At 29.7% G+C, this 27,915-nt stretch overlaps 2 protein-coding genes across 2 annotated transcripts; one reads left to right on the top strand and one right to left on the bottom strand.

The window, feature by feature from the left end:
* Nucleotides 1–3,690: 3,690 nt before the first annotated feature.
* Nucleotides 3,691–13,378, bottom strand: LOC8279510 (vesicle-fusing ATPase). The gene is made up of 21 exons (XM_048374213.1): nucleotides 12,986–13,378; nucleotides 12,459–12,554; nucleotides 12,285–12,366; nucleotides 12,015–12,065; nucleotides 10,933–11,097; nucleotides 10,201–10,355; nucleotides 10,007–10,115; nucleotides 9,364–9,463; nucleotides 9,210–9,265; nucleotides 8,834–8,899; nucleotides 8,632–8,714; nucleotides 8,163–8,296; nucleotides 7,337–7,547; nucleotides 6,890–7,021; nucleotides 6,708–6,768; nucleotides 6,549–6,608; nucleotides 6,242–6,300; nucleotides 6,037–6,124; nucleotides 5,295–5,417; nucleotides 4,452–4,517; nucleotides 3,691–4,102 (listed from the first exon to the last, which is right to left on the bottom strand). Exons 1-21 carry the CDS (start codon nucleotides 13,159–13,161, stop codon nucleotides 3,959–3,961), a joined length of 2,217 nt encoding a protein of 738 aa, XP_048230170.1. The 5' UTR covers nucleotides 13,162–13,378; the 3' UTR covers nucleotides 3,691–3,958.
* A 2,883-nt stretch (nucleotides 13,379–16,261) lies between these two features.
* LOC8279509 (50S ribosomal protein L21, mitochondrial) lies at nucleotides 16,262–20,762 on the top strand. Its single transcript, XM_002519022.4, has 5 exons — nucleotides 16,262–16,785; nucleotides 16,880–16,960; nucleotides 18,225–18,326; nucleotides 20,145–20,219; nucleotides 20,318–20,762. The coding sequence occupies exons 1-5, from the start codon at nucleotides 16,357–16,359 to the stop codon at nucleotides 20,435–20,437; spliced, it is 807 nt and encodes a 268-aa protein (XP_002519068.1). The 5' UTR covers nucleotides 16,262–16,356; the 3' UTR covers nucleotides 20,438–20,762.
* The last annotated feature ends 7,153 nt before the right edge of the window (nucleotides 20,763–27,915 follow it).

Raw genomic sequence — 27,915 nt, forward strand, 5'->3', positions numbered from 1 at the left:
TAGTTTAGAGCTGAACACGGATCAGTCCAATTCGGTTATTTATAAATCACTAGTACCATACCAAATCTCGGCTCTTTTAAAGTTAAAGGTATCAGTACCATACCAAACATAAAAAGATTCGTACCGTATTGTACCAATTTTTATAGTTAAATACAGTTCGGTTTGGTGCTATTTTCGGTTCTAAAAAATTTTAAAAATACAACTTTAATCTCATCTTTAGACAAATATATTTAGAGAAAATATGATTACCAACCTAAAAAAAGTAGCATGAAAATCTAAATTAGAATTGTAATCGCATTTCTAAACAACATTTTTTGCAATTTAGTGACTTATAAATATAATAATTCATTCAATGTTCAAATATAAACTATTAAAATATATGTTACTACTAGCATAAAAATATTTTACAGATGGCAATCATTAAAATAAAATATTTTTCACAGTTACAGTCAACAATCTACCCAGTAAAAATAAAAGTAAAAAAATAAAAAGAAAATAAAAATACTCGAGACTAAGCAATAGCGGCACAGTTATGAAAAGAGAGAGTGCTAAAGAGAAAGACGTCTACGTGAGCCAATTCTTGCTTCTACCTTTCTGCGAGCCAATTATGTATGGCGCTAAAGAGGAAGATGTCTAGACGAGCCAATTTCTTCCTTCTTCCTTTTGATTTTCTATTCAGAAATTTGCTTTAGGGTTTTGTCTTTCTGAATTGAAAATTGAGAAGTGCGGTGGTGTATTCTAAATAGGAAGATGTCTACGCGAGCCAATTTCTTCATTCTTCCTTTTGATTTTCTGTCCAGAAATTCACCTTAGGGATTTTGTCTTTCTAACTTGTAAAATGGAAAGTGCTGCAGTGTGTTTTAAAGAGGAGGACAGTGTGTTCAAATTGTTAGGTGTAGGCTTGTAGTATATGGTAAGAAAAGGTATTAGGGTTAAATTAGTAGATAGTAAATTATAAATTTAGTATTAGAGTAATGTATATTAGTATCAATATACTGTTTGATATATTAATATATAACTTAAATTTTTTTATAGAGTATAAAGTACATTATAATATTATAATTACTTTTAATATGTAGTATTTTTTTCTTATTTCGATAATAATTGCTTGAATTATATAAAATGATAAATATAAAATAATTTTTTTATAGAGTATAAAGTATTTTATAATATTATAGTTATTTTTAATAGATATTATTTATACAATATAAATAATTATTAATAAATATATGTAAAAAATTTGGTTTTACGGTTTGGTCTGGATCAATACAAGATGGATTAGTTCTAATACAGTTATAGTACGGTTTTTACTAAAGAACCAGTACCATACCGTAATAGTAAAAAAATTCGAATTAGTTCAATTCGGTTATAAAAAATTTCGGTTATTTCGGTTCTGGTATTTTTCAGTACGGTTATTTGGTTCGAGCGGGGATCACCGAGATCCATGATCAGCCCTAGTTTAGTTAGTCAAAGTTAGTTACTCCATCCAACACTTGTACTTAGTGTAAATTCTTTTTCTTGTTTAATAAATTAGAAAACTTAGTTAATTATTATACAGTTGTATATAAGCTTGTTAGTTAGTATTTTACTCAACTAATTTCTATAAATTTAAAGTTGATTATTCTTGATAGATGGGTTTTAAAAATTTACTTTTCATATTTAAAATATTATTGTTATTTTCATATTATTATAAATTAGAATGACCAAATTAATTTTAACTTTTTTTGAAAGGAAATTATTTTTAACTTAATTTATATATTTTAATATTACAAAATCTACCAATATGTTTTTAGATTTTAGTTGTTAGATTTTATTTCTTCAAAAAAGTAATAAATATTTATATTATAAATCACAATTGAAATAAAAATTAATAATTTAATATAGAAGGGTAAAAGATAAATATTTATTAAAATAAGAATATTTTATTATTTGAGAAAAATAATAAACTAAAAGTTTTAATTTGAATATATAAATTTAAATCTTATCTTTTGAATTTGTAGTAATATTTATTATTAAAACGTCTAAGGCTATGAAGCTTTTAAATATTATCTTTTATACCCATATGAACTTATTTTTTTAAAATTTAAATTTTTATGGATTTAAAGTCTCATCATCAATTGTCTAAATAAGAATAAAATCTTATGAATTTTTTATAATTTATAATTTTATTATTATTTCTCTATTGAAAGATCATATATTTGTTCAGTCATTCCAATCCAAATTTTTGTAATAAATAAATAGACAAAAGGTTTGAAATTTGGACATACTTTAGAAATTAAAGGACATCTAAGTATGTAAATGAGATAATAAATGTCTCTTTTAGTTTAATTAAGACTTTGAAGTCCATGTTTATTAATGTTTTAGAAATTAGCAACTTCTAATTTTATTATTTTATGGTTTAAAAAGTTATTTATATGATGATATCGTTTAAAAATCAAATAATGATGTTTTGAGTTGTTAAATTCTAAATTTATATTATCAAATACAAAAAATATGATAATAATAACTAATCGGAATAAATATAGCTAAATCATTATCAATCGATATTCTTTAACTATAAAACATAAAATTTAATTACATATCTCTTTTTATAAAAAAAAAAATACACATTGTAAATTATTCGATAATCAAACCAGAAGATTTTTCTAGTGGCACCCGAAGGTTCGAAGGCACAAGAAAAAACCAAGCCCGTCATAGCTGGCATAGTGGTTCGTAACTAATTCTTCTTACATTTCGTTAAGATAACATTAGTGAATGGGAACAACATTTAAAGTTGGTCTATGGTTATCTAATGCAAGACTGTCTGCGTGGTTTTTCCTCTTAAGTATCACATTTTAAACCATTTACTTAACGAAGTTAATTAGGAACTTCAGATATGGGAACTGTACTTAAAATACTAAACAAATGGATCCTCCGCATGCAATTCCTGTGAGCTTTCTTGTCAACTAGTACTGCTACTCTCAAATTCAAAATCGTTTATCAAATTTTTTTTAAAAAAATCACAAATTTACTGTTTTAATTTTTCCTATTTTATTATTTAAATTATTATTTTCATTCAAATTAAGTATTTAAATCTGCTATAAATATATACAGTGTCTCTACTTGATTTTACAAATTAAAATATTTGTGTAGTTTCTTTTAATCAATAAATTAATTTAAATAACTTTTTTAAATTTATATTATATTATTTCTTCATTTTCTTCTCTTTTTCCAATCCATTTTCAGCTTTTTAAGAAAAAAATATTTATTTCTCAAAAAATTAAAAGAAAAGATATTAAATCTTTTTTTTTCCTCATTCATTCAACAAAATTTAAAAAAGAATGCTGCTTTCTTATTCTTTTTCTTTTTTTTGCATTCACTTCAAAAACTAAAATATTATATATTTTTTAACCTCAGGACTCTAAAATAAAATAACAAGTAAATTTTTACAAAAATAAATAAAAGCTAATCTAAAATTTTTATTTTTCAGTGCTAAAAGAAAATTTAAAAAAAATTAAAAAATAAATAATAAGAAAAAAGATAAATAGTTATAAATAATAATGAGTAAATATGTTTAAATAATTTTATGTGTAAAATAAAATAAAATATTATTTTAATATGTAAAATAATGTATATAAATTAATAAATTCAGAGATTTAATTGAAGAAAATAAGTCAAACATTAAAATAAATAAAATAAAAAAGTAAAAAGTAAAAAGTAAAAATACTAAATTTATAATTATCCCTCTCAAATGACAATAATAGGGTAGCACATCGACATTCTGGATTGTTCTCGACCTCTGAAAACCCAGAAAACTTAAACAAGCCTAACACAAATTCTTAATACCTCAAAAAATTTTGAACCATTTACTACCAAACTAAAAGAGATAAAAAGGGATCCCCAATATAAACAAATAAGGAAAAGAAATAAAATAAAGGGAAATCGAGGGGCATTTGCACTCCGTAAGGGGATAATCAAATTAGTATCGTACAACATCTTGAAGGCAATCATAAAAATGAGCGATCTTGATCTTCTCTTTACCAGAGTAGATTGCCTCTGCAGATCCTCCGTGCTCACCTTGGGCTGCCATCTCAATCAACATATACAGCTTCTTGATAGGCATCTATATAGAGAGGACACCATAAAAGAAACCTTGTAAAGGAGGTAATTAATGAAAAGTTATATATAAAAGAAATTATTTCTTCTTGTTTTTCTTTTTCTTTTTCCTGAAAAAACAAAGAGCTATTAACCAAAGCCTGCTTTCAATAGTATTTTTAAGTAAATTCTGCAGTGGATTCATGTCTCACTATGTTCATTTTATGGCTTGCGTGCAATTTCAACAAATAAGGCATAATACAAAACCTAGGGCACTTTAGTCGAGGTTAATAAACTTAAGTCAAGCCAAGTATCCATATATAAGAACTTGTAAAAACTACAAAATAAAGTGCATTTAAAACAAAAAGAACGCTTACATCATCCAGTGCATCAGCAGCCGCATCAACATCATCTTCATCAAAAACATTTAGTTGTTGCAGTACCTGGAGGGAAAAATAACAGCCTCTCATGAAGTTCAAATTAGAAAAGAAAAAATGGTGTATGTCATGACATTTTCTCTTTCAACAGTTACTGAGAGCTGAGCTTACATTAGCCATCCATCTAAATCTAGGGAATTAGTTAGGAAACAAACCAAACAGACATGCACGTACACAACTCAGTAAATCAGGTATCTCATTCTGCGATCAGCCAACCTGACCCATAAACTGTGACCCAAATCCACTAATGACTTGAGTACACCCATGAAAATGACCCCAAATATTAGGGTTGTGGTCAGTTGGTGTAATGGTAGACCAGATTGATCAGGTAATTCTTAAAAAAATTTAAATGATCCATGCGGTGCTTTTCTTTTTCCAAGTGTAAAAGGTGAATAAATGTGTGACCCAACCCAAAATCCAGAGACGGCCCGAAACCAACCTAGTATTCTTTCAGCAAGAAATCCCAGGTGAACCGAACCTGACTAACCTCTGCGACACAACCCCAACTCACCCAAAAAATAGTGGCACCTGAAATAACCTGAACCCAGTTACCCCGTTGTTAAAATGTTTTTTTTTTTTTACGTTAGTTGTAATTTGAATCAAGCTAGAAGTGAAACAAGTTCCATTGCAATCGAAAGCCAAACCATGAAAAGCACTCTTGTTTTGTTATGAATCGACGCCCATTGTCCCATCAGAGTCACAAGGTAAAAACCAAATAAAACACTGGTTCAAACCATTATTCCAGTAAGAAAAGAAAATAAATATATAAAATGAGTTTTTTACCTTCTTTGCGTCATCTTTCTTCAATTTGGGAACATTGTAAGTAACGGAGAAAGCATCACAAAGGCCAATTGAATCTAAAAAGCCAACTTCACTCGTTGTGCCTATGACCAAGAGTTTCTTTCCCTGGAGATAATAGTTAGATAAGTGAAGAAAAATAGAACAGAAAATGTAAGAAAAATATGTCATAACAATGAAATAAGTAGGTTTAGAAAAAAAAAACAATAAAATAAGTAGGATAATTCATCAAATGATCATGCATATTGTTGTGAGAGAAAGTGCTCCTGCGGCCAAAAATTGAATACCTTAGTTGCTCAAAGAAATTTCTACCTATTAAACTACACAGAACATAAGTTACACTTTTGCCCTTCTGTTGGGGACTGGGGACCAACTCAGTGAGGACTGACAATGCAAACCACAGACTCAAGGAAGATCAATGGACAGCAAGTCAAATGACTACAAAAAAAATAAAATAAAATAAAATAAAAGGGAAACCTGTATATGTTGCTTAGAAAATTCCAAAGGTCCCAGGATTAACAGCTGTTCCATAGATATGGCCAGGCTGATAGACTAGTATTATACATATAGAATTCAGTCTAACCATTAATCCAAGAGGATTCTCTTTCTCGCTCCCCTTCTCTCATATAATTTCTTTTTAAATTAAAAAAGTGCACTTTTGACATTCCATAGAGCCCATAAAATAATGGATTATCATATAAACAATAGAAGCAAGAACAAAGTAAACCTTTGGAGGAAGACGTTTGAGGAGAACCAACAATGTCTGAGAAATCAAATTTGAAAAGCGTGGCCCAATAGCAACATACTCCAGAAGTCTGCAACAAACGATTAAAGTATTATTTTGATCATGAAGTGAAAAAAAGAAAATTATAAAAGTAGGCCTCAAATTGAGTGCTTAAGTTGATGAGCATTTTGAATCCAGAAGTATATACCTCTCAATGTCATCAAGAACTATAACACTTAGTGGTGACCTGTATGCGTCTTCAAAAACCTATTAAGAATCGGAAGTTAGATAAGGCTTTATCCTTTAAACAGGCAACGCTAAACAATTAGCCATGTATGAAAGTAAAGCAAAAAATTAATATAGTTTCTAGTTTCCACTTTGCTACAGCTTATAGTCTATAGATAGACTATAGTTGTCTGTGAGCATGAGCATAGGTGTGAAATGATATTTTCATTAATAAAATGGAGAAAAGGAAGAACGCAAAAGCCCTGGATGGCATAAGCTAATTAATAAACCTTAACAATCTGTGCGCATTTAGTGCTCTCATGGAGTCCAATCATTGACTCGGCTGAGACCTACCAAATCAGAAACAGAAACTTCAAAAGTTAAAAACAAAGAATATTAAATGGAAAAAGAATAAGAATTAACACATGCAATAGGGGACAAGAGCTTACTATCTTGACATATGGAAAATCACTGTCAATTCCAACAGTAGCTGCTAGTGCAGTTTTACCACTGTCCAAAAAAAATTAAATTAAACATTCCTTAAAATCATACTTGAAAAAGAATCAACTTAAACCAACTAAATACTTTTTAGAATAGAAAACAATACGAGTAAAAATAAGGAGCATCCTACCTGCCACTTGGACCTTCCAGAAGGCAAGTAACAAGTGGACTTCCTTTACTGACTTTAACTTGCTCTGCCAGTAGCATAGCTCTCTGATAAATATGCTTATTTCGATCACCACATTCCACTATGCCATTCAGTCTAAAAGTCACATTATGTGGAAAAAATTAGGCATTAACATTTGACAAAGTTTTTGAATTATAGTTGTCCCATATTTTAGCTTCAACAAAAAATAATTTATGGATGATACTCAAAAGAGAGAACTTAATGCTGATGCCCAGTGCTTTAAGTTCAAAATTATATAATGTCTAACGGCTGAATAAAGATTCACCACCACTGCCCAAGACTAATGATCTCTTAATAGCATGTAACATGCAAAAGGTGATATCTAGCAGAATAAACTATAAAGTAATCAACATTATGCTGCCTTGAAAAATCCACTGTTTGCAACTCTACCTGCATCGTTCAAGGTCATCAGTGGAGGCTCCAAATGCAGGAACAACTTCTTGGAGTGCAGTTAAAAAGTCATCCATTGTAACTTTAATACTCTCTTCATCTACTGGTTTGGTAAGATCTTCCATATTTAGTTGTCTATTTAAAGCGAATGATACTGCACTTTTCACGACACCTTCAAGTTCTGCCCCACTATAGTTTTTGGTCCGAGCAGCTATGCATAAACACAAGAATTCATAAAGAAAAGTCATTACATCTTTATATACATTGATACAGTTTGTCATTTTTTCGTAAGCAATGCAGCTCCAATTGTTGTCGGCAGACTAAAAATTACTTGAGGAATCTTTAATAGAATATGCAAAGTCAAGAGGTTCCCTTTTTAAGAGGAAAAGGATGATATTGAGAAAAATGGTCTCATGCATGGTCCTCAACCTCTAGTTATTTCTTGCTAAATCAATCAACTGGAAGTTTGCATGTGGCAGACTAGCAGAAGGCAGTTCAACATTTTCTTGACAAAGCAACTTTCATCAATTCATACTGTTCTCATCAGCATTCTTGAGATCCAAAAAGGTAGCACCTTCATATGATTACCTACCTATCCATACAATACCAATGCCTCTCCCATATCCTCCTCTCTGCCGGCCCCAACCAAAATTTTATTTAAAGTAAAAGAGTATTTCAGCTGGCAATTTGGACTCCGACGTCCTTTTAATAGATTGTAAGATGCTAAGCCTTATTTTCTCTAGATTCAACATCCAAATAAACACATAGGCAAGTGATAGCATCCAACTACAACCAAAATTAAATTAAATCCCACAGGCAGAAATACCTATCTCTTGCAGGTTCACATCAGGAGCCAGAAAAGAATTCTCTTTCATCTTATTTGTATGAATTTGAAGAATCTGCAGGCGGCCGTTTTCATCAGGAAGGCTTATCTCAACTTGGACCTCCAATCGTCCAGGCCTATATAGCAAAATATTATAAAATCAATGAGTTTATCAAACAATATTAGTTTCAAGCATATAAGTTGGTTGCCTATATCCAAACACATGAGAAATAAGAAAAAAAAATCGAATAATTTATTGATTGCATAAATAAAAAAATGTACAGCTCTTCCTGATCTGAACATCTTCTATCTGACAAGTTACTAGTCATGAAAGCAAATAGACAACTAAAAGTATAACTAGGCTTTCAACCAAATACAAGTTCTCATTATTATCTGCCGCTACCTGCATGAGAGTGTGTAAAATAACATAGGACACAGTTATATAGTCGAGAGAAAAAGACAAGAGAATAACCTTAAAAGTGCTTCATCAAGCATATCCTTTCTGTTGGTCATTCCAATAAGTAAAACATTATTTAAAGACTCCACTCCATCTATCTGAAGAGCAAGTAGGATTTTGGTCATACTGACAACATTCCTTGAGAATTCTGACATCAGAACCCACATATGCAGAGTATACTGGCTGGTTTAGAATGCACTTAAAACTCATTACTAACCTTTGTAAGTAGCTGGTTCACAATACTATCATGAACTCCCGTGCCATCTCTGGTTGATCCTCTTGACTACAGAAATAAATTAAAGGAAAGAATTTATTGTCTTCCAGTCCCAGGAAGTACTTAGATCTACATAAGCAAACATCCAATGCACAAGCATATTCAAGAGCTTCCAGTGAATACCCATAAACATTGCTCATGGATATATTGTTCATATAAATGCAAGTATTCCATCCACCAAAAAAATTGAAGGCATTTCTAAGCACTGGAATAAATTAAGCACACAACTATCTCCATAGAGGTCAGTGGTGAATCACAAGCCACCCCTGGTCTACTACAAGAAACATCAAACGATAAGACAGAGTTGAGAAATCCATACCTTACATATGGCATCAATCTCATCAAAGATTATTACATGCAACTCACTTTGGTCCCCTAGAAATATTGACAGGAGTTGATGCCATTATCAATAATGATGGAAAAATAAATAAAAATCTACCTAAAAGTTAAACATGCATCATTAAGGTCCTTACCATTTGTCCTTTGATCATTTTCAGCATCAGCAAACAGGTCTCTAACATTCTTTTCAGTTTCACCAACAAACTTGCTCAGAACTTCTGGGCCATTAACAATCTAGCATCGTTTCAACAAAGAAAAAGAAAAACTTATTACATTATGCGGATGCTAGCATTGAATAATAACTAAGAACAAGGCACTTGTTATTGCTCCATCCCATAACATTTTTATGCATTCAACTGACCCTAAACCTAATCGCAATTTTTGTAGCAAAAATAATAGTAGTTGAAAGTGCAATCCAGAATTTTACATACTGTTAGTGATGGAACGCATACCACCACGCCAGAAGAAAACTGTTAATATGGTGACTATAATATGGAATTCAAAAGTACACCTTCAATGCCATCTGATACTATAATTTCAAGAAGCTCATGCAAGGATAATCAAATGACAGGTAATGCAAACAGAAGTAGCAAATATCACTAAAAGAAATATTCATTCATTGAACTCCTAGACACCATAAATTAAATTGAAAACTTTTTGACTCTGAAAAACAAAGAAAATTGCAAATGTAAGATGCCGCTAGCCACAAAAGGCTAAAATGGTTTTTTTCCTCTTCTAATAACCCAATCGTAAAAGAAGGAAATGCCACGTTCAAACCTTTGGTTCCTTTCCATTCAATATTTTCCCAATTTGACGAGCCATGAGAGTTTTTCCAGTACCAGGAGGACCATAAAGCAGCATGCCCTTCACATGTTTAATCCCCAATCTAGAACATCAAGTGCCTCGTTACTAAAGAAACATACTGATTCAAAGAGGTATATGCAAATAACTTGAAGAATTAGTTATATTACTTGCTTGTCACATGGGGCGGAAAAACTCGAGAGGCAAAAGCTCTTCGAAATATATCAGCAAACTCTGCACTTAAACCACCTATACCCAGTGACTGGAGATTAAACTCCTTTTGCCTGAAGATGTTACTACTGGCAGCTTCACGTTGATTAACAATCTGCATGATGACACATATTGATAGATCAATTAGGTTCCAACTAAAACCAGTGGGTAGTAAGAACATATTATGCACCTTGAGCCATCAAATCTAATTGACAATAATTTGATTTAAAAGATCAGGCAATGACAAATGTCTGGAAAACAAATTCAATATATGCAGATGTCTATCATAGTAGGTCACATGTAGACACCTTCATAGCCAAATCATGTAAGTATATTTGTCGGGAGCAAATTTTGAGATATCTGTTTCATATGTTATATAGACCATGAAGCGACACACTGAAAATTGTTATCACCACATAGAAAGTGAACTTATCCACAGCCCAGGTAAAATGTAAATTATTGCATCAAGCATGTAATACAGAAAAAGAGAAGCATGAGAAAACAAAACAATGAAGTGGTGAAAAGGCAGGAGGGATCAAGCCATTGATATCTATGATATACACGTCTCAAAATTTAAAAAAAAAAAATCTAAAAGTTTGTGCCTAAGTGGTCATATAAGAATATTAAGTTGAAAAAATGCTGAGCACAAAGAACCAACAAGAAGCTGATAATATAAATAATTGAATATTGACCTTTATGCCACTTGAATTTGATGCTTCAAAGATGAAGTATGTGTCACTTGAAATCATCCCTCTTTCATTAGATTTATCTTGGCCCTCTACAACAGCTTGATTGACTGTGAAAATGTAATTATTTCCATGATACTCGAAGGATACTCTTTGTCCTGTTGTCAAAACCTGCATAAGACAAGATCAAATTCCACAACTAGAACAAATTAAGGAATAGAACAAGGAACCCTAAAAGATCAAAATTGGAAAATGAAGTCTGGACAACAGCGATGGAGAAAGAAAGGCAGTCATAACAGCACAAGGAGATGATTCCAGATCTTATCAAGCAGGAAACTGTCAACATCTAATTTAATCAAATACACTCACTTGCAATCCTATATTTTTTCAATAATATGCCCCCATAGCTAGAATTTGCTTCCTTCATGCATTTAGGCATCAGGCAGAATAAAAAGAAAAAGTTGATAATTCTGACAAATATACTCATAATGAAAATCCAATAATTTAGATAGTCTTTTGCTTTTATCACACATAAATATTCAAGGATGCTCACCATCATTCTTCTAGCAGTAATTATTTAGCTAATTTTACCTGGCATCAGCCACACAAACATATTGCACCATTCAAATCGATGTATAGGAACTATGTAAATATTAAGCCAAACATTCCCTCATCCACATCTCAAACAAAAATCAAAATCTCATTGATGTTAACAAAGTCAACAGTCCTCTACTTGGTTCAGCCCACTTAAAGAGCTCTGATATAGTTTACAATTAAAAAATGCTCTAACTTCTTTCAATTTGTTTTAATCAGTTTAATTCAACTTATGAGCGTGTTCATCCTAATAGTGCAAATTAAAATGTAACATAGAAGGGATCTTCTATAGGCATAAATATCTTCCCACAGCTCCTTTCAATTTGATCAACATTTTTATAGAAAGATAATAGTAAAAAACCTACGGCAATCCAAATGGCCTCTAGTGCAAATTCTAACAGCTTTGAGAAAAAACAAACTGAAACCAATATCAGCCTGCCAACAAGCAACACTCACAAGTATAACAATACATATTGGATGTATAAAAACATCACCTGGTATATCAATCTCTTCCTCAGTTGATTGGCCAGTAAAACAGCATCAACCTAAATAACAACATAAAAAATTTTAAAAAATTAAAATTAAAAAAAGAAAACACTTTCAGTCCTGCAAACCCGACGAAGGGAGCAGCATGAAATTCAAAGATACCAGAAACAAATTTTCTTCCCTATGGATAGAAGAGAGAATGGATAAAATTATCATGCCCTAAAAACCAAATTATACAACGCCAAAAAAAGAAATGAAGGATGGTCCATTTAACATACCTGTTCATTCTTAGTCCCCTTCTTCACAAATTCCAGTTCAAGCGTAAGCAATGCAAGGTCAAAATCCTCAGGGGGGATAAACCTAAAAATGAATTACCCAAAGAATAATTAAAAGACTACAAGAACTGCTACAGTAAAAGACAAAATGAACATAAGGTATTACAATGAATTAACCTGCTCACAGAAATGGAGTCTCCAGTAGAAACTCTTGCATGCCGTCGTTGAATAGCATTCAGGGCAATATGACCAGCACGAATATTTTCATGAGGAGTAATTCTTAGTTAAGGCCGCATAAACACATAACAGCAACTTTATTTCAACAATTGAACTGCAATTCTAATATCTGTTCTGCTTCAAAACTGAATTTAATTAGAGTACTGTTAAGAACTCTAAATCCTATCCTCCATTCGCTTAGCACCGTAACTACTTTTGGAAACAAAAAAAGAAGTTACAAGAACCCGAATATAAGATATTAATCTGATGACACTATAAGCTAAATCTGATACAATAACATTGAATATCACAATAATTGTGTGAAATGTTGTAATTATAATCTCAATGACACTAATACCACGTATTGATTCTTTGTAAATAATCTTAGAACAATTGATCTAAGAATTAAAACTAATTTAGCTAAATTAGACTGAATTATAAGAAACTAAGTAAAAATAAATAAACGATAATACACATAAAAAGGATATGAAAGAGATAGAACAAAGGAATCGGCGATTAAAGCCATGAAGAGCTTAGTTCCAGGGACAGCGAAGTTGTGAAGATCGGAGGCCGAGCAATAAGCGAGATTAGTGAGGGCGAGATCCGCCGCCGGAGTGCTAGTCACGATCATCGTCGCCGATGAAGAACCGAGCCGGCCCGCCATTTTTTTTTCCTCCTGTAAAGATCTGTTTCTCAGTCCTTCTATAAAGGTGGAAGGAAAAAAAAAAACAATAAGAGAGGTTTGGCTTGCTTTGACTCGAAGGCAATGAAAATCGTAGCAGTTAAGTATATGATACAAGCGCGGGAGAGATGAGTAATTCGAGGATCGAATCGGACAGGCGTCTGTGATTTTTAATTTATTATCCCCGAAACGTCAACGACAATGGTTAAAATCTCGAACGACTTCTTTTTGTTGGAAATCTCCAAACTTTTAGACACCACGTCGTTCATTGATGAGCTCCCTAAATGAACGAATGTGATCTAACGGTTAGCTGGCGATGATCCAACAAGGAGAAAAGTATCTCAGCCACTGGATTTGTAAAATTACTTGCAGATTGTGCATGCGGAAACATGAAGGTTCTTTTTTTGGAAAAAAAAAAACATGAAGTTGTTGATTATAAGTTTATAAGCTAAATACATATTTATGGCTCTAAATTTGTATCGATTAGTCAATTTAACACATAAATTTTTTGATTTAATCTAATATATACTTAAATTTTATTTTTTAGTAATATTTAAATATTTTTATACAATACATGTAAATATATTGAATGAAAATAGATATTAAGAAGTGTTTAAATATTATAAAAAATAAATTTAGGTATTTTTTATATTAAATTAAAAATTAAAAGTATTAAACTGATTAAATAATTAAAATTCAAAAATATAAATATACATCTAGCCAATTTTATAACTAGATAAACTATATAATTAGTCCATAAAATAAATAAACCAATTTTTAATATGTGTAGCTTTATTATTGATTCATGAAATGAAATAAAATAATTTATTAATATAAAAATTATTAAGTAAATTTGATATATTCTATCACTCTTTTATAAAACATAATCTCTATTTAAAAGGTATTAAGAAAATAAACAACATGGTACTTTTTAATATAAAAATATTTTTATTTTTAAGTAAAAAGCATCAAACCATATAATAATTTTTAAAGGCCTTATTACTAATTAAAATTTGAATTTATACTTTTTAATAATTTTATCTAATTGTTTTAAGATTTCAAAATAAGTATTTATACTTTTAAATTATTTTTAAAATAATATTTGAAATTGTATAATGAGAAAAATGATGTGGCAAATCAATTATAATATATTAATATAAAAATCAGCGGCTACAACTAAAAATTTATTGCAAGTAGATATAAAATATGCAAAATGATAAACATATGTAAGGCTTTTAATGACCATATTATCAAGTATAGAACAAAGTATTTTTTAATTTATAATTATTATTTTTTTAGTGAGTATAGTTGACTTCTCACATCATTTTTCTTATCGTAAAATTTTAAAAATTAATATTAAAAAATATTTTTAAGAACAAATTAAAAGAATGGATACTTGTTCTAAAATCTTGGAATAATTTGCTAAAATTATTAAAAAGTATAACATTCATAATTTAATTAGTAACTATACTTGTTTAAGTTCTATCTTATCCTTAATATTAGATATATAATTAATATGTTACTTTCAAAAATAAAAAATAATAATTTATTAAAAATATAATCACATATAATATTTTAAATGTACACATAACAAATATATAATTTGCAACTACTTTTTTTATTCACGATTAGTATAATTATTAATTTGAATTACTGATAAATATTTGTAATATAAATATAAAAAATATTTACAAGAAAATCGTACAAAATGACTAGATCATTGGTACAATAGTTGACTAATGTTAAAAAAGAAAAATTATAAAATATTTATTATTTTTTAATTATGTTTGCTTTTGGAGATAAGAAGTCTCGAGTTGGAGTCCCTGTTCTATATTAAGTGAGTATAAAGTTGCGTAGTTAATAGCCAGTTGAGTTGGTAAATGAAAAATACTAATTAATAATATAAAATATTAATAAAAAATATAATATTAATTTCTTCAATTATGATAAATATTCGTAATATATATATATATATATATATATATATATATATATATATATATATAAGATTTATTTTAAATTATATGACTATATTTTAATATATAAAATTTTTATTTTAACATATATATTTATTTTTAATATATGAAATATAAATTTATATGTAATTTTATTATTTTATTATTAATTTATTAATAAATAATACACATAATAAAATAAACAGTGACTCTAAAATGTAGCATTTTAATTATATGTTTAATATCATAATAATTAATGAATTTATTTTTAAATTAGACAATAATATTAATTTTAAAAATAATATTTTAAATTATATATTTAATATTTTTGTTAATTAATAAATTAATTTTATAATTTTATAATAATTTCTAATTCTAATTATTGCATTAACAGAAAAATTTAAATCAATAAAATTTTAGGATATAAAAAATCTAGAAAAAATATCTATAATAGTTAATTTATTATTAAAATATTTATTAAATTTTTATCAACAAACTCAATTTATAATAATTTAAATATAGTAACACACCACACGACATGCACAAAAAGCGACCTTAGTTTATAAAGTTTTAGTTGCACCCTCATTTTCTTCCAAATATTCCAGTTTTTTCTTCCAACCAACTTAAGCTTAAAATTCTTTTGAAATAAATATAAAAAATATATTTTGATTTATTATTTTATAATTTTAAATATTATATTTTTTTAAATAAAAAAATATATCGTTATAAATTATAATAAAAAGAGATAATTTATTATTAAATTTTTTTAATTCTATAAAATTTATTTTCACTCCGATAAACTATTATTATTATATTATTTATATTTGATAGGGTGAGTTTAACACTTAATGACTCCTAATTTAGTTATTTGACTGTCAAATCACTTTTGTCATATCAATAATTTTTTAAATTGTAATTGGATAATTAATCAATAAAATTATGAGATGTTAATTTTTAAATTTATATTATTAAATACATTATATAATAATGATAATTGATTAAAATAAAATGACTAGATTTTAATAAATTTAAAAAGTTTTAAGCGTGACATACTTTTTTTCTAAATTTTTTTTTGCAAAATCTTAATAACTAGAAAAAAAAAAGAGAAAATGAAAATGAAAAACCCCATTCCACGTGTGATAAACCCTAATGTAAAATGTCCTGAACAAGCTGAACTGGGTTTTCCCCAAAACCTGACTAACCACCACCACCACCACCCGCCATGGCGCAGAGGCGGAGGCTCCACAGCCTAACCCGTCAAGTCATAGCAATCATCTCGTCAAACCCTACACAGCTACACCACACAGTCAAACTGCCTTCTTTCCCCAGCTCTCTCTCCATCAAAACCCTCAGATCCTCTCTCATTTTCACCAACACTAACGCCACATGTCATTCCCTCTGGTCCCACCATCACCACCGCAATCATCGCTATTTCTCATCGGATTATGGAGACAAAAGCGAAAATGACGAGACAGAGGATGATGGTAGTGACAGTGATGGCGAGGAAGTAACGGAATCTGACTTGAAGAGGGAGTATACGCTACAGGAAAAGGAAGAGGAGGCTGCAGCCATTGGTTACAAAGTGATTGGACCACTTGGGGATAGCGAACGTGTTATTAAAGCCTACGAGCCTGTTTTTGCTGTTATTCAGGTTTTTTTTTTCTCTTCTTTTGTTTTTGTCTTGGGTCTTATTTTTAGATGTTAATGTTTTGTTTTTTGTTTTTATTTTTCCAATATTATTATAGATTGGTTCGCATCAATTTAAGGTGAGCAATGGAGATTGTATTTTCACCGAGAGATTGAAATTCTGCGACGTAAATGACAAGGTCAGTGAATTGTATGTATGGTTGTTTTTGATTGTTGCTGCTGGGCATCTTTAGGATTTTATTATGTGTGTGAACTGCCTCTTGCTTAGTATTTACTTTACAGAGATTGTGTATATAATATGCGTGGTGTGTGTATATACTATCTATTATGTACATAAGTCATGGTTTATCATAAATATACGTGAATGAACCTTGAGAGAACATAGAAACTGAAGGGGGAAAAACAGAATGTTACTCCAAGAAAAAAGAAAACATATTGGTGAAGGACCCAAAATAGTTGCCTTTGAGCAATTAACTTCTCAAAAAACGGAGGTGAAAAAAAAAAGAGCGTATTTTAATTGGGGGACATTGAGATTGTTGGACTATAATATAGCGCTTTGAGTAGTTTAATGCTAAATTAGATTATGAGCAGGTAGAAAAAATGCTCAACTTACAGGGAATAAGTTACTGAGAAGTGAAGGTTGACTCTAGCGTTGGAGAGAAACTGTGAAGACACCTTCCCCCTTAAGAATGGAAGCTAGTTGCAAGAAATGCAATAACTCGATATTGGTCAAAGATTGATGTTGCATAGATGATGAAAGCTTGGAGGATTTTGAGTTGAAGCAGGAAAAAGCTCTGTATATGGTGGAACTGTATATTGAGCTAGCCTGTATTAACTGGAATTCGGACCAAGTGTTTGTTAAGCTTATTTGAGGTGACCTGAAAATAGTATGCTGGGAAGAAGGCTACATTCAGTTGAGTTTTTATGTAGACTAGTTAGGTGAAGATCTTATTTTAAGATCATGATTTGTTGTCTGCTTCTCGCCTTGTCCTGGTAGTGAAGCGAACTGGCTGCTAATCTGAACTGTGGAAACTGATGATATGTACTGTCTTATGCCTTCAAAGTTGGAGAAAAGAAAGGGCGTATACACTACTAGTGCAATATCAAAAACTGTCCCTTGTCAGATGCTATACACATGGGAGCAAGCCATAATCTTAAGTTTGATTACCCTTAACTTATCCCTACTATCATTGGCTTGTTTCAGTTACTTTTCATGCATATCGTTTTCTGTACCTGGCTTTAATGGATGAAAATTTGGGGGCTAAAATTCCATTAATTTGAAATGATTTTAGATATCATCTACTGTAGGCTGATCTTTACCTGGAATATTTAATTGAGAAGTTTCAGTATAAGAAGAAAAGAAACGAGTTGTTTATTTTATTATTATTTTTTTTACTCATGTACTGAATTTAGTTTATGATTCTATGATTTTGTCTGTTGCAGTTGATTTTGAACAAGGTTCTCTTGGTAGGATCACAGACTCAAACAATTGTTGGCAGGCCTATGGTGCCAGATGCAGTTGTTCATGCAATTGTTGAGGAGCATGTGAGTGTGACAGATCTAATCCTTCCTGTTTCTCACTAGTACATGTGTGCTTGCACACACAAATATGCTTACAAACATGCTCTGAAACATATTCAGGATTCATAAAAGTGATAGTGGTTAGACCTTACATTTAATTTGATTCAAGCAATTGGTCAATCACCTTTTGTTTTAATGCAAATGTTTCTGCAATTTTTTCCCGAGAAATTTGTAGTCCATTGCACCAAGTTGGCCAATGTATGGTCTAGTTTAATTTATGAGAATCCCTCAAAGAGTATTAGGACTTTCTTGTGGGCTGTTGCAGTTGGAGTGGGATTTGGTCATAATTACTTCTGCTTTCTTCGTACAAATTAATTTTAAAAAAATGCCAAGTTTTTGCTATATTAGTTTCTTATAACTTAATGGCAAAGTATTTTATTGAGCTGGATGGTGAACAAAACAATCCGTAGGGAGAACGAAACAATAGCATAAGTTTATGGGGGCAGAGAATAGGCATTAGATAAATCTAGCTTCATGGTTGATGTGAAAGTTCCCTATTTCTTAATTATAGACCTTGTCCTTTTGTCCTTAAAAAAATCCAATAATCTTTTTCTTCTTCGTCCAACTCATTAAGGGAAAAGAAAAGGATAAACAACATATGTAGAAGACCGATCTTTCTGATTCTCGAAGAATGAGGGGGGCAAAGGGATTGATCGAGAAAGATCTCTTGTTCTTATTAGAAGATCGTGATTGGATCCGCATATGTTTGGTAAAAAGAAGAATCTAATCAAAAAAGGAAAGTGTTCAATTGGAACATGAAAATATGACTGAATTTGTCCTAGTTACTTTTTGGGACGGAGTGGATGAAGGGAGGAACTTCTCGAACGAGGAAAAGGATCCAATGACTTCGAAAGAATTGAACGAGGAGCCGTATGAGGTGAAAATCTCATGTACGGTTCTGTAGAGTGGCAGTAAGGGTGACTTATCTGTCAACTTTTCCACTATCACCCCCAAAAAACCAAACTCTGCCTTACATAAAGTTGCTAGAGTACAATTAACCTCTGGATTTGAAATCACTACTTATATACCTGGTACAAAGAAAGCAATTCTATGTTTTATTGCATTTTCTATAAAAGAGTAATGTATTGGATAGCAGATAGTATCTTTATGTTTGGTGTGGAAGATGTGAGTAGGCATGTTTGATCTGTTGTGTAATTTGACAAGGGAGATAAAATCAAACTTGGGAGATTCCTCCCTTTTCCTGGTTGGCTGTCTGCTTCTTTCCAAATCATATAAGTTATACATCTCACTGTTGGAGCTTGTTCCACAATCTTTTACACAATTGGAGTTTCTTTTAATGATTCTTGAAGTTATTGGGGGCATTGTAATGATTATTTGGTAAGATGATTTCAGGCAGATGTTAATTGAGATAGTTTCATTCAGACATCAATTGCTTCAAAATTAACATGCATAAGATTTTATGAGAGCATGTGTTTCTGAGGATGCTGCACACCTTTTGGATAAGATCTTAAAATGGGATAATAATTTTCTCCTTTGCAATGGGGAAAGAACAGTACATCTGAAAAGTATATTTGCTAATGTAAAGGCAGGTGAATATTCATTTCTCTTTGTTTAGGTGTTGTTGCACTAACTGGAAATTTTTGGTTGTGAATCTGTATATATCAGATGAATATACCGGACCCTATTGCTCAACCATTATATGGTTGTGAACTGTGTCTGGCGTTTTGTTTTCTAGTGCGAGGTCTTCACAGTCAGAGCATTATTTCATTTACTAGGTTGTGTCGATGAATGTAATCACTATGCTTCCTTGCTTTTCCTCAGGCATTAGATGCGAAAGTAATTATCTTTAAGAAGAAGAGACGGAAGAATTACCGCCGAACCAAAGGACATAGACAGGTAAGCCATGGATCATTCATCTGAGTGGTTTTAGTTTATTAAACCCAAAGATCTCAGTTTTTTTTTTCCCTCTTGACCCATGGTTCTCTGCTTTTCAGGAATTGACTAAGTTGAGAATAACTGATATTCAAGGAATTGAGAAGGCAGAAATGAAAGTTAAGACAAAACCTAGAAAGGTAGCAGTTAAAAAGCAGGAAGAGGTTCCAACTGCTGCTTAGTGAGGGATTTCGTGTGACCATATGTTCACAATAAGCCTTCCATGCTTATAATATCGGAGCTGCAATTTTGCCATCTATATGATGGACATTATCTCATTCCTGATTTATCCAGTGTACATTTTGGATGTCGTAGAAGCAGAAACCATGTCCTTTATGTAGGATTGGTATGCTGGAATATATCATTTTTTTCTCCTGCTAAAATTTTGTATTTCTTGTTACTTTATTTGTATGAATTAATCACTAAACCCGTGAAATCTCAGTGGTAATCTTCTGTTTTCAATAGGGTAGTCCCAAGGAATTAATAAAGTAGAGGGTGTTTGGTTTAGCTCATTGGATGATAGCTGATTTTTATCCATCAGCTCTGAATTATTTTTTATATATTGACAAAAATAAATAATGAAGACAAAGTTTTACATCTAGGATAAGTACTTGTGATGATGTGACACATCAAAAGTGGCATAAATATAGTACTCTATATTATTATTAATTATTTTATATCTTTTGAAATAATTGGAATGAGTGCATTAAAGGATTAAATTATCTCCAAGTTATGAGAGCAAGAAAACAATTTGTGACTTACGATATAAATATCATAAAATGGCTACTTATGATATAGATATCATAAAATAGTTGGATATTATTTTTGAAACAACTAGTTATTTGTTAATAAATATTTTATTATTATCAATAATATTTTTATTTTATTTAGTTAAATCTTTAATTTTTATTATTATCATCACTATTATCGATCTATTTAATTCACAGTGCTATCTGTAACTATTTAAAAATATTTAATAAATATTTTATGAAATTAGCTATCAACTATTAGTTGAACTAAATAAATTTCAATAAATGAATTGAAATATTAATATAAATAGATAATTAGCTATCGGCATCAGCTAAAACCAAACAAATCTCAATAAGTGGACTGATCTGTTGATTTTGTATGAAAAAGATAGCTACCATGTTTTATCAGTTTCAGTTGCTGCCTGATTCTAACAGACGCTGGGTCTCTTGCTTGGCTGTAGTTTGTAACATTTGGTTGATGCAATAAGAAACTATTTGGTAGCTGAAGGGCCTCTCGTATTGCTGTTTTCAACTATAGGTCATACCCAAGCATTAGCTGGTCAAAACATCCTATCTTCATATTCACAATTATGAGTTCCGACAGTGTATGTTTGATGTAATATTGGGACTGGTTGGTGTGAAGCTTTAATGGCCTTGACTTAATCCATAGGAATATATGCATAATATAGTAATAATAAGGCTGGAAGCAAGGTCAATGGCCTATTAGGAAAAGCACAATGAAGGGTCAGTAGTACTCGGTGGAGTTTTTATTCTGCACTATTTTTTCTTTCCCTGAAAGTCCAAACCAGGACAGATCTAAAATAGCATCCCATTCTAGGCTTGAACATTTTGTATTATTAGTAACTCTTTCTGAGGACATTTTCCTACTTCATGCGCAAATGGGAAGCGAAGAACTCTACATGTAAGTATGAAGTCATTTTAAAACAATTCAACTATAAAACCTATTCCTCATTCTTCAAAAACCATATATCCTTCACAAATAATAAGATAAACAAGAGTTAAAAAAGAATATAATTCAATATCAAGTGATGAGAAATGTTGAGGTTTCGACGAGAAATATTAAGGTGTCTTTGTAATTTACCATCCTGGTTTAAGCACTCTATAAACCATGTTTGATTAGTTTTAATCCCTTCATCCTAATATTAAAAAAAAAAAAAAAAAAACAATTGTTTGTAGAAGACAGAAATGATTAGCTAGAATTGGACAAGGAAAAGCCTTAACTGGTCTCCAATTCACTTGACAACAAAAGCTACTTGTTAAGGTGCTCAATGGAAAAGGTAGATTCTCTAATCTTTATGCACCCATCGGTTTCATTTGTGCACATGTTAGTTTCCTCCTTGGAGGAGCAACCTAATACTTGAGGATAGAGACAATGACATAGCACTCCATCTCATCATTTCCTACTACCAATAGTAATCCCACTTGATTACGAAAGAAATGGAAATTGGCAAAACAAAGGCACATGCATATCCATTTGGTTGACTCGAGTCTTGATCATTACTATCAAACCCTAAAAAGCAAATTCTTTCGCTTTTTGTCCCTAAACTCAATTCTTGTATTAACCTTTTTACTTATTTTCTAATATTCTATTGGTTTTTTCGGGCTCCAAAATTTCCAAATCATTAATATATAGCATTAAGATTTTCTCTATATAAATAAGATATTCAAACAGTCTTCTCGCACCTTCCAAAATAATATAATAGGAACAATTCAATTTTAAATTTCCTAATTTCTTTTATAAAACTTATTATTTTTGTAGTAAAAAAATCACTATAAATATTGATATTCTTTTTGTTAATAATTGGATGATTTAGTCTACTTAAGAAAAAACTTAACTAGCTATTAAAAATCTACCACAATCATATTATAGGTGTATGAAATGGGAAAAAGGTCCCATCAATATGTAAAGAAAATGAAGAGTTAGAAAAAACATAATGAATATGGGCAAATTGTAATCAGGGGAGTGGAGATAATGCCCACAGACAGCTGGAACTTTGTTTAGAGGGAAAAAGGGTAATAGATTTTCTCAGTTAATACTTGCAATTGAGAGTTGAAAATCAATTTTATATGATTTATGGGTGGTTGAAAGGAAATTGTATATATTATATGCATGAATATCCCAATCCATGAAATAAAGTGCCTCTAAGTGGACTCACTTTATTGCCCACCTCCTCTCTTTATTCTCAATGATCTTCTCTGCTACTTGGTGTATATATATATAATGATATTCCCTACTAGAAAAATACAACTAAAAGAAATTGGCAATTTCTAATGCACTTCGTTCTTCTTCCCACTTTCCTTTAAAATATGATTGTGCTAATAGAATTCCTAGTCACAATAGTTTTCTCCACTTCTTGACGTCTTAATCCTCCGATTACATAGATTTTTTCATTCCCATATGATGAAAGAATAGTATAAATGTGGATGAAAATAATATTGTCAGCTTATGTCCGTACAATTTACAACTTTTTGTTTAATTAATTTTCTCTATGCTTTTAAGTTCTTTTAGACATACCAAACGGATTACGTTGTTTGGATGAATTTAAAAATTGTATAATAATATTTGTGGCAAGTTTTGAATATAGTTTGAATTTTTACATTCGCCCATAGCAAGTAATTGTTTAATAGTAATATTCTACTTATTTGATTAGTTTTTATTTTATATTTTTCTTATTTAATTAATTATTATGTTGTTTTATTAATTTAATTTTTTTATTTCATTTATATTATTTATACATTAATCGAATTGTTAAGTGAATATATTTTTTGTCACTTAAATTATTTATATAAACAAGTGTCTAGCAGAGAATATTCATTTTCCAGTTAAATATTTATAAATACATTTATAGTATATTAAATATAATTTTTTGATAAATTCAGATAATATGACAGTAGTATTAACTGGATTTAAGATGAATATAAATAATAAAATTAAAACTTCAACTGAATTTGAAAATTTATATTTTATAAATACCTTTTATTGGATGAATGCTACATTCGTTGCCTCATTCCTAATTCCCTTCCTAAAAATTATAATACAACAAAAAGGTACCAACAAGGTTCTTTTCTTTGTGAAGCTAAAAGGTTATAAGCTTGTAAATTATAATATTAAACATATATTTTATTAGGTGAATAATAACATGTCTAATTATTTATAACTACTATTGTAATACAAAAATTAAATTAAGGCCTGTAAGAAAAAAAATGTACGATTAGTATAATATAATGATGTCAATGAAATTGTTAAATTCATTAATTATTTAATATGGGCAAAATCATCCCATCTATTCGACTTTCGGCAATTTTTATTTTTAAATTTTAATATTTTAGTCCATTATTTTTATGTTTTTTACTAAATTTATCTAAACTTATTTAGGCATGCACTTTTGATGATATGACATATAGACGTGTTTTATTTTTTGCCAATATGAAATCCAGTCATGACTAAAATCATTACATTAACCTTGACTTTTAGCTACTTTTATAAATATATATCCTCATCAAGCTAAAATACATTATTTTACTAATCAATTTTTCTTTTAAAAGAAAGAAGAAAGGTAGAAATAATATTATTTTTATTTTTTTCTCTATCAAAATCTTTTAGATAAAGTGTTGTGTTTATAAAGAAATAGATTTCAGAAAGAGAAAGCAAAAAGAGATTTGTGTTTATAAAGAGAGAGAAACTACAAAGTAAAATACAATTTTAATCAAAATATCTATATAATCCATTTAAAATCAATAAGAGATAAGTATCCAAAATTAATTTATATTACTAAAAATCTCTTGAAGAGATTATTTGGTCTCATTCCTCTATATTTATAATAGTCTCTACTTTATTTCTTTCTTTTTATGTCTTCATAAACACAAATCTTTATTTGATTTCTCCCTCTAAAATCTCTTTATCAAAAGAAGAAAGATATCGTCTTTACCTTTCTTTTTTTTGAAAAAATATTTGATTGGTTTAATAGTATGTTTTCGCTTGATAATGGTATATTTGCAAAAATGACAAAAGGTTAGGATAGATAAGGTGGTTTTGGTCAAAGTTGAATTTCATGTTGGCAAAAAATAAAACACATATGTATGTTACATCATTAAAGGTACATGCCTAATTAAGTTTGGATAAATTTGGTAAAAAATATAAAAGCAATGGACTAAAATACTAAAATTTAAATGTAAAAGGATATTTATGAAAATAACCAAAAGTCAGGATGAATGGAATGATTTTTTCATTAATGTTTGATCATTTAACATAGAATTTGATTAAGATAATTGTAATAAGAAAAAAATAACAAAAGATGAACATCATTCTAAATTAATCATATTAATATAGAAATACAATTTCAAATTATTATAATTCTAGAGGTATTATTGTTAGTAATAGAAATTAAATATTATGATTATTAATACGAGTTTTGAATATATTTTTTACACCTCTACTATGTGTGTATGTTTTTCTTTAAAAATTTATAAATTATGTTAGCTTTTAACACTAATAGTTTTTCTTCAAATTTAAATTTAATAATGAATTTATTTTAACTATATGAATAATAACGGATTCAAATTTTAAAAGCTTATATGCAGCACACGTGCATGAAAAGATTTTATATATATATATATATATATATATATATATATATATATATATATATATATATATATATATATATATATAATGTATCCAAGCCAGAATAATATTATTAATTAGAGAAGGAAGAAAGGTGGGTTTACATTTAAATAAGAAGCTTTTACCATAATTAGTACTAATACTAATTTCAAATTAAAGGCATATAAAACGGTAATAATTATATGGCTGTTCATTAAATTTCGCGTTCTATAATAAAAATATATCAAATTTTTTATTTATAATTAGATATTTTATTAAATTGTAGTTTTAATAATTCTATATATATATATATATATATATATATATATATATATATATATATATATATATATATATCCCAAGCCAGAATAATATTGTTTGCAATTCATTAATTAGAGAAGGAAGAAAGGTGGGTTTACATTTAAGCAAAAAGCTTTTATCATAATCAGTACTAATACTAATTTCAAATTGAAGGCATATAAAATGGTAATAATTATATGGGTGTTCATTAAATTTCACGCTCTATAATAAAAGTATGTCAAAATTTTCTTTATAATTAAATATTTTATAAAATTGTGGTTTTAATAATCCTAATAAATTTTTTATAGCAATACTCAATCTACCCAGAAAGATACGATTCTGAGTAGTGGTCAGATCCAAGGAAAGCACAAATAGGTGATTTGATTTTGATAGTATTAGCCTATGAGGCCACCTTATTCTGTAATATTTGCATTAAATAAATCGATAGTGCTCAGAGGGGTGGATTATGGCCCAAAATAAGAAAACAAAGAGAAAAACCTCATAATATGATATAATATATATAAATGTAAATGCAGTGTACAATGAATCCACCAGACCCCTTTTAAGTTTTAAACCCTCAAAGACTGTGGCACAGGGTTCTTCAGCCTGAGACCCATTTATGTTCCATGTCAAGAAAGCCAACGAATTGCATATTCCTTCACAGGAAGTCAACTGTGACAAAATATATAGGCTATATAATAATAATAATATGAAAAGCAATTTTATGTGCTGCTGTTGATATTGATAATTTCCTTCTTCTTTCAACATGTGAGCCCATCGTTTCAATAAAGAGAGAGTGATTCTTCCACTATGTAACTATATGTTTTATTATTATTTTTCTTGTGTTGTTATATAGTGGAAGGTGTGCTGTGATTTTGGAGTCCACATTCATTGGCTATTAAGCTACTAAGAATAAGGGCATCTTTATTTACTACAGTATTATGCAAGTTCATGTATTGCTCCACATTTACTTTTAGCTCTAAATGTTCTAAGAAATCCAAACATTTTGCTGTTTTGGTCAAATTCTTAATATTGTCAAATTTAGCCATAAAACTTTCAATTCAGAGCTATTTTGGTCAATTTACAGGGTTGCTCAAAATCGAAACTGGTGAAGAATAACGTGTAATTCACATATATAATCTTGAATACATTCAGAGCTTTAAATATAGGGCTATCAAGTGCTAATAATTTAGCGCATAAAAGAAGGAAGGTAAAATGCAAGGAAATTAGTAAATATTAAATTATTTATTATTTTTGGTTAATTTTTTTATTTGAGCTTTATGCTATTATGTAGACAAGTTAAGGTTATAGAGTGATGATTTTTTTATGATACTGACAAGGGTTGTTTTTAGTGAGTTACTACTACAAGTGGCCTAATACATGATTTTATTTTGTTTAGATGCCAAATGTGAAGAGGATGAGATATGCGGGTGGAACTAGACAGACAGCTGCAACAGCAATAAGCATCGACTTACAAGGACACATTGCTAGGGTATGGAACTATTGACTTCACCTAGATGCACCAGAGCCAGACAACAAATAGTCTTAGCCTCCAAATACCCAAAGTTGACAAACTTTTGTGGTTTATAAGTTTACTGTCACACAGGCTGCAGCTCCAAAACAAGTGAAGTCTCAAGGAAAATCCAAAAAGAAATAGCTTGTCTGATGTAATTCGAATAATGAGTATGAAAATTGGGATTTAATAATATTAACTTTTTTATGGCATACATTTGCCTTTAGTGCATATCCTGAATAGCTATTTTGGTTTAGACATTGCCTTTATTTCATATATATGCCTAAAGTCTTGTAAGTTATGTTGGTTCAGAATATTAATGATATTGGAATTAATTTTGTGTTAACTATTTAATATATAATTTAATCAATTGCTAGTATAAAATATATATATGTTCCCTATATTTGATTTAAAATTAACCATAAGAAAATAAAAACAATAAAGTATAATTGTTCAATTGCAACAGAAGAAAAA

The sequence above is a fragment of the Ricinus communis genome, chromosome 5 (genome assembly GCF_019578655.1).
Source record: "Ricinus communis isolate WT05 ecotype wild-type chromosome 5, ASM1957865v1, whole genome shotgun sequence".
NCBI classification, from domain to species: domain Eukaryota; kingdom Viridiplantae; phylum Streptophyta; class Magnoliopsida; order Malpighiales; family Euphorbiaceae; genus Ricinus; species Ricinus communis.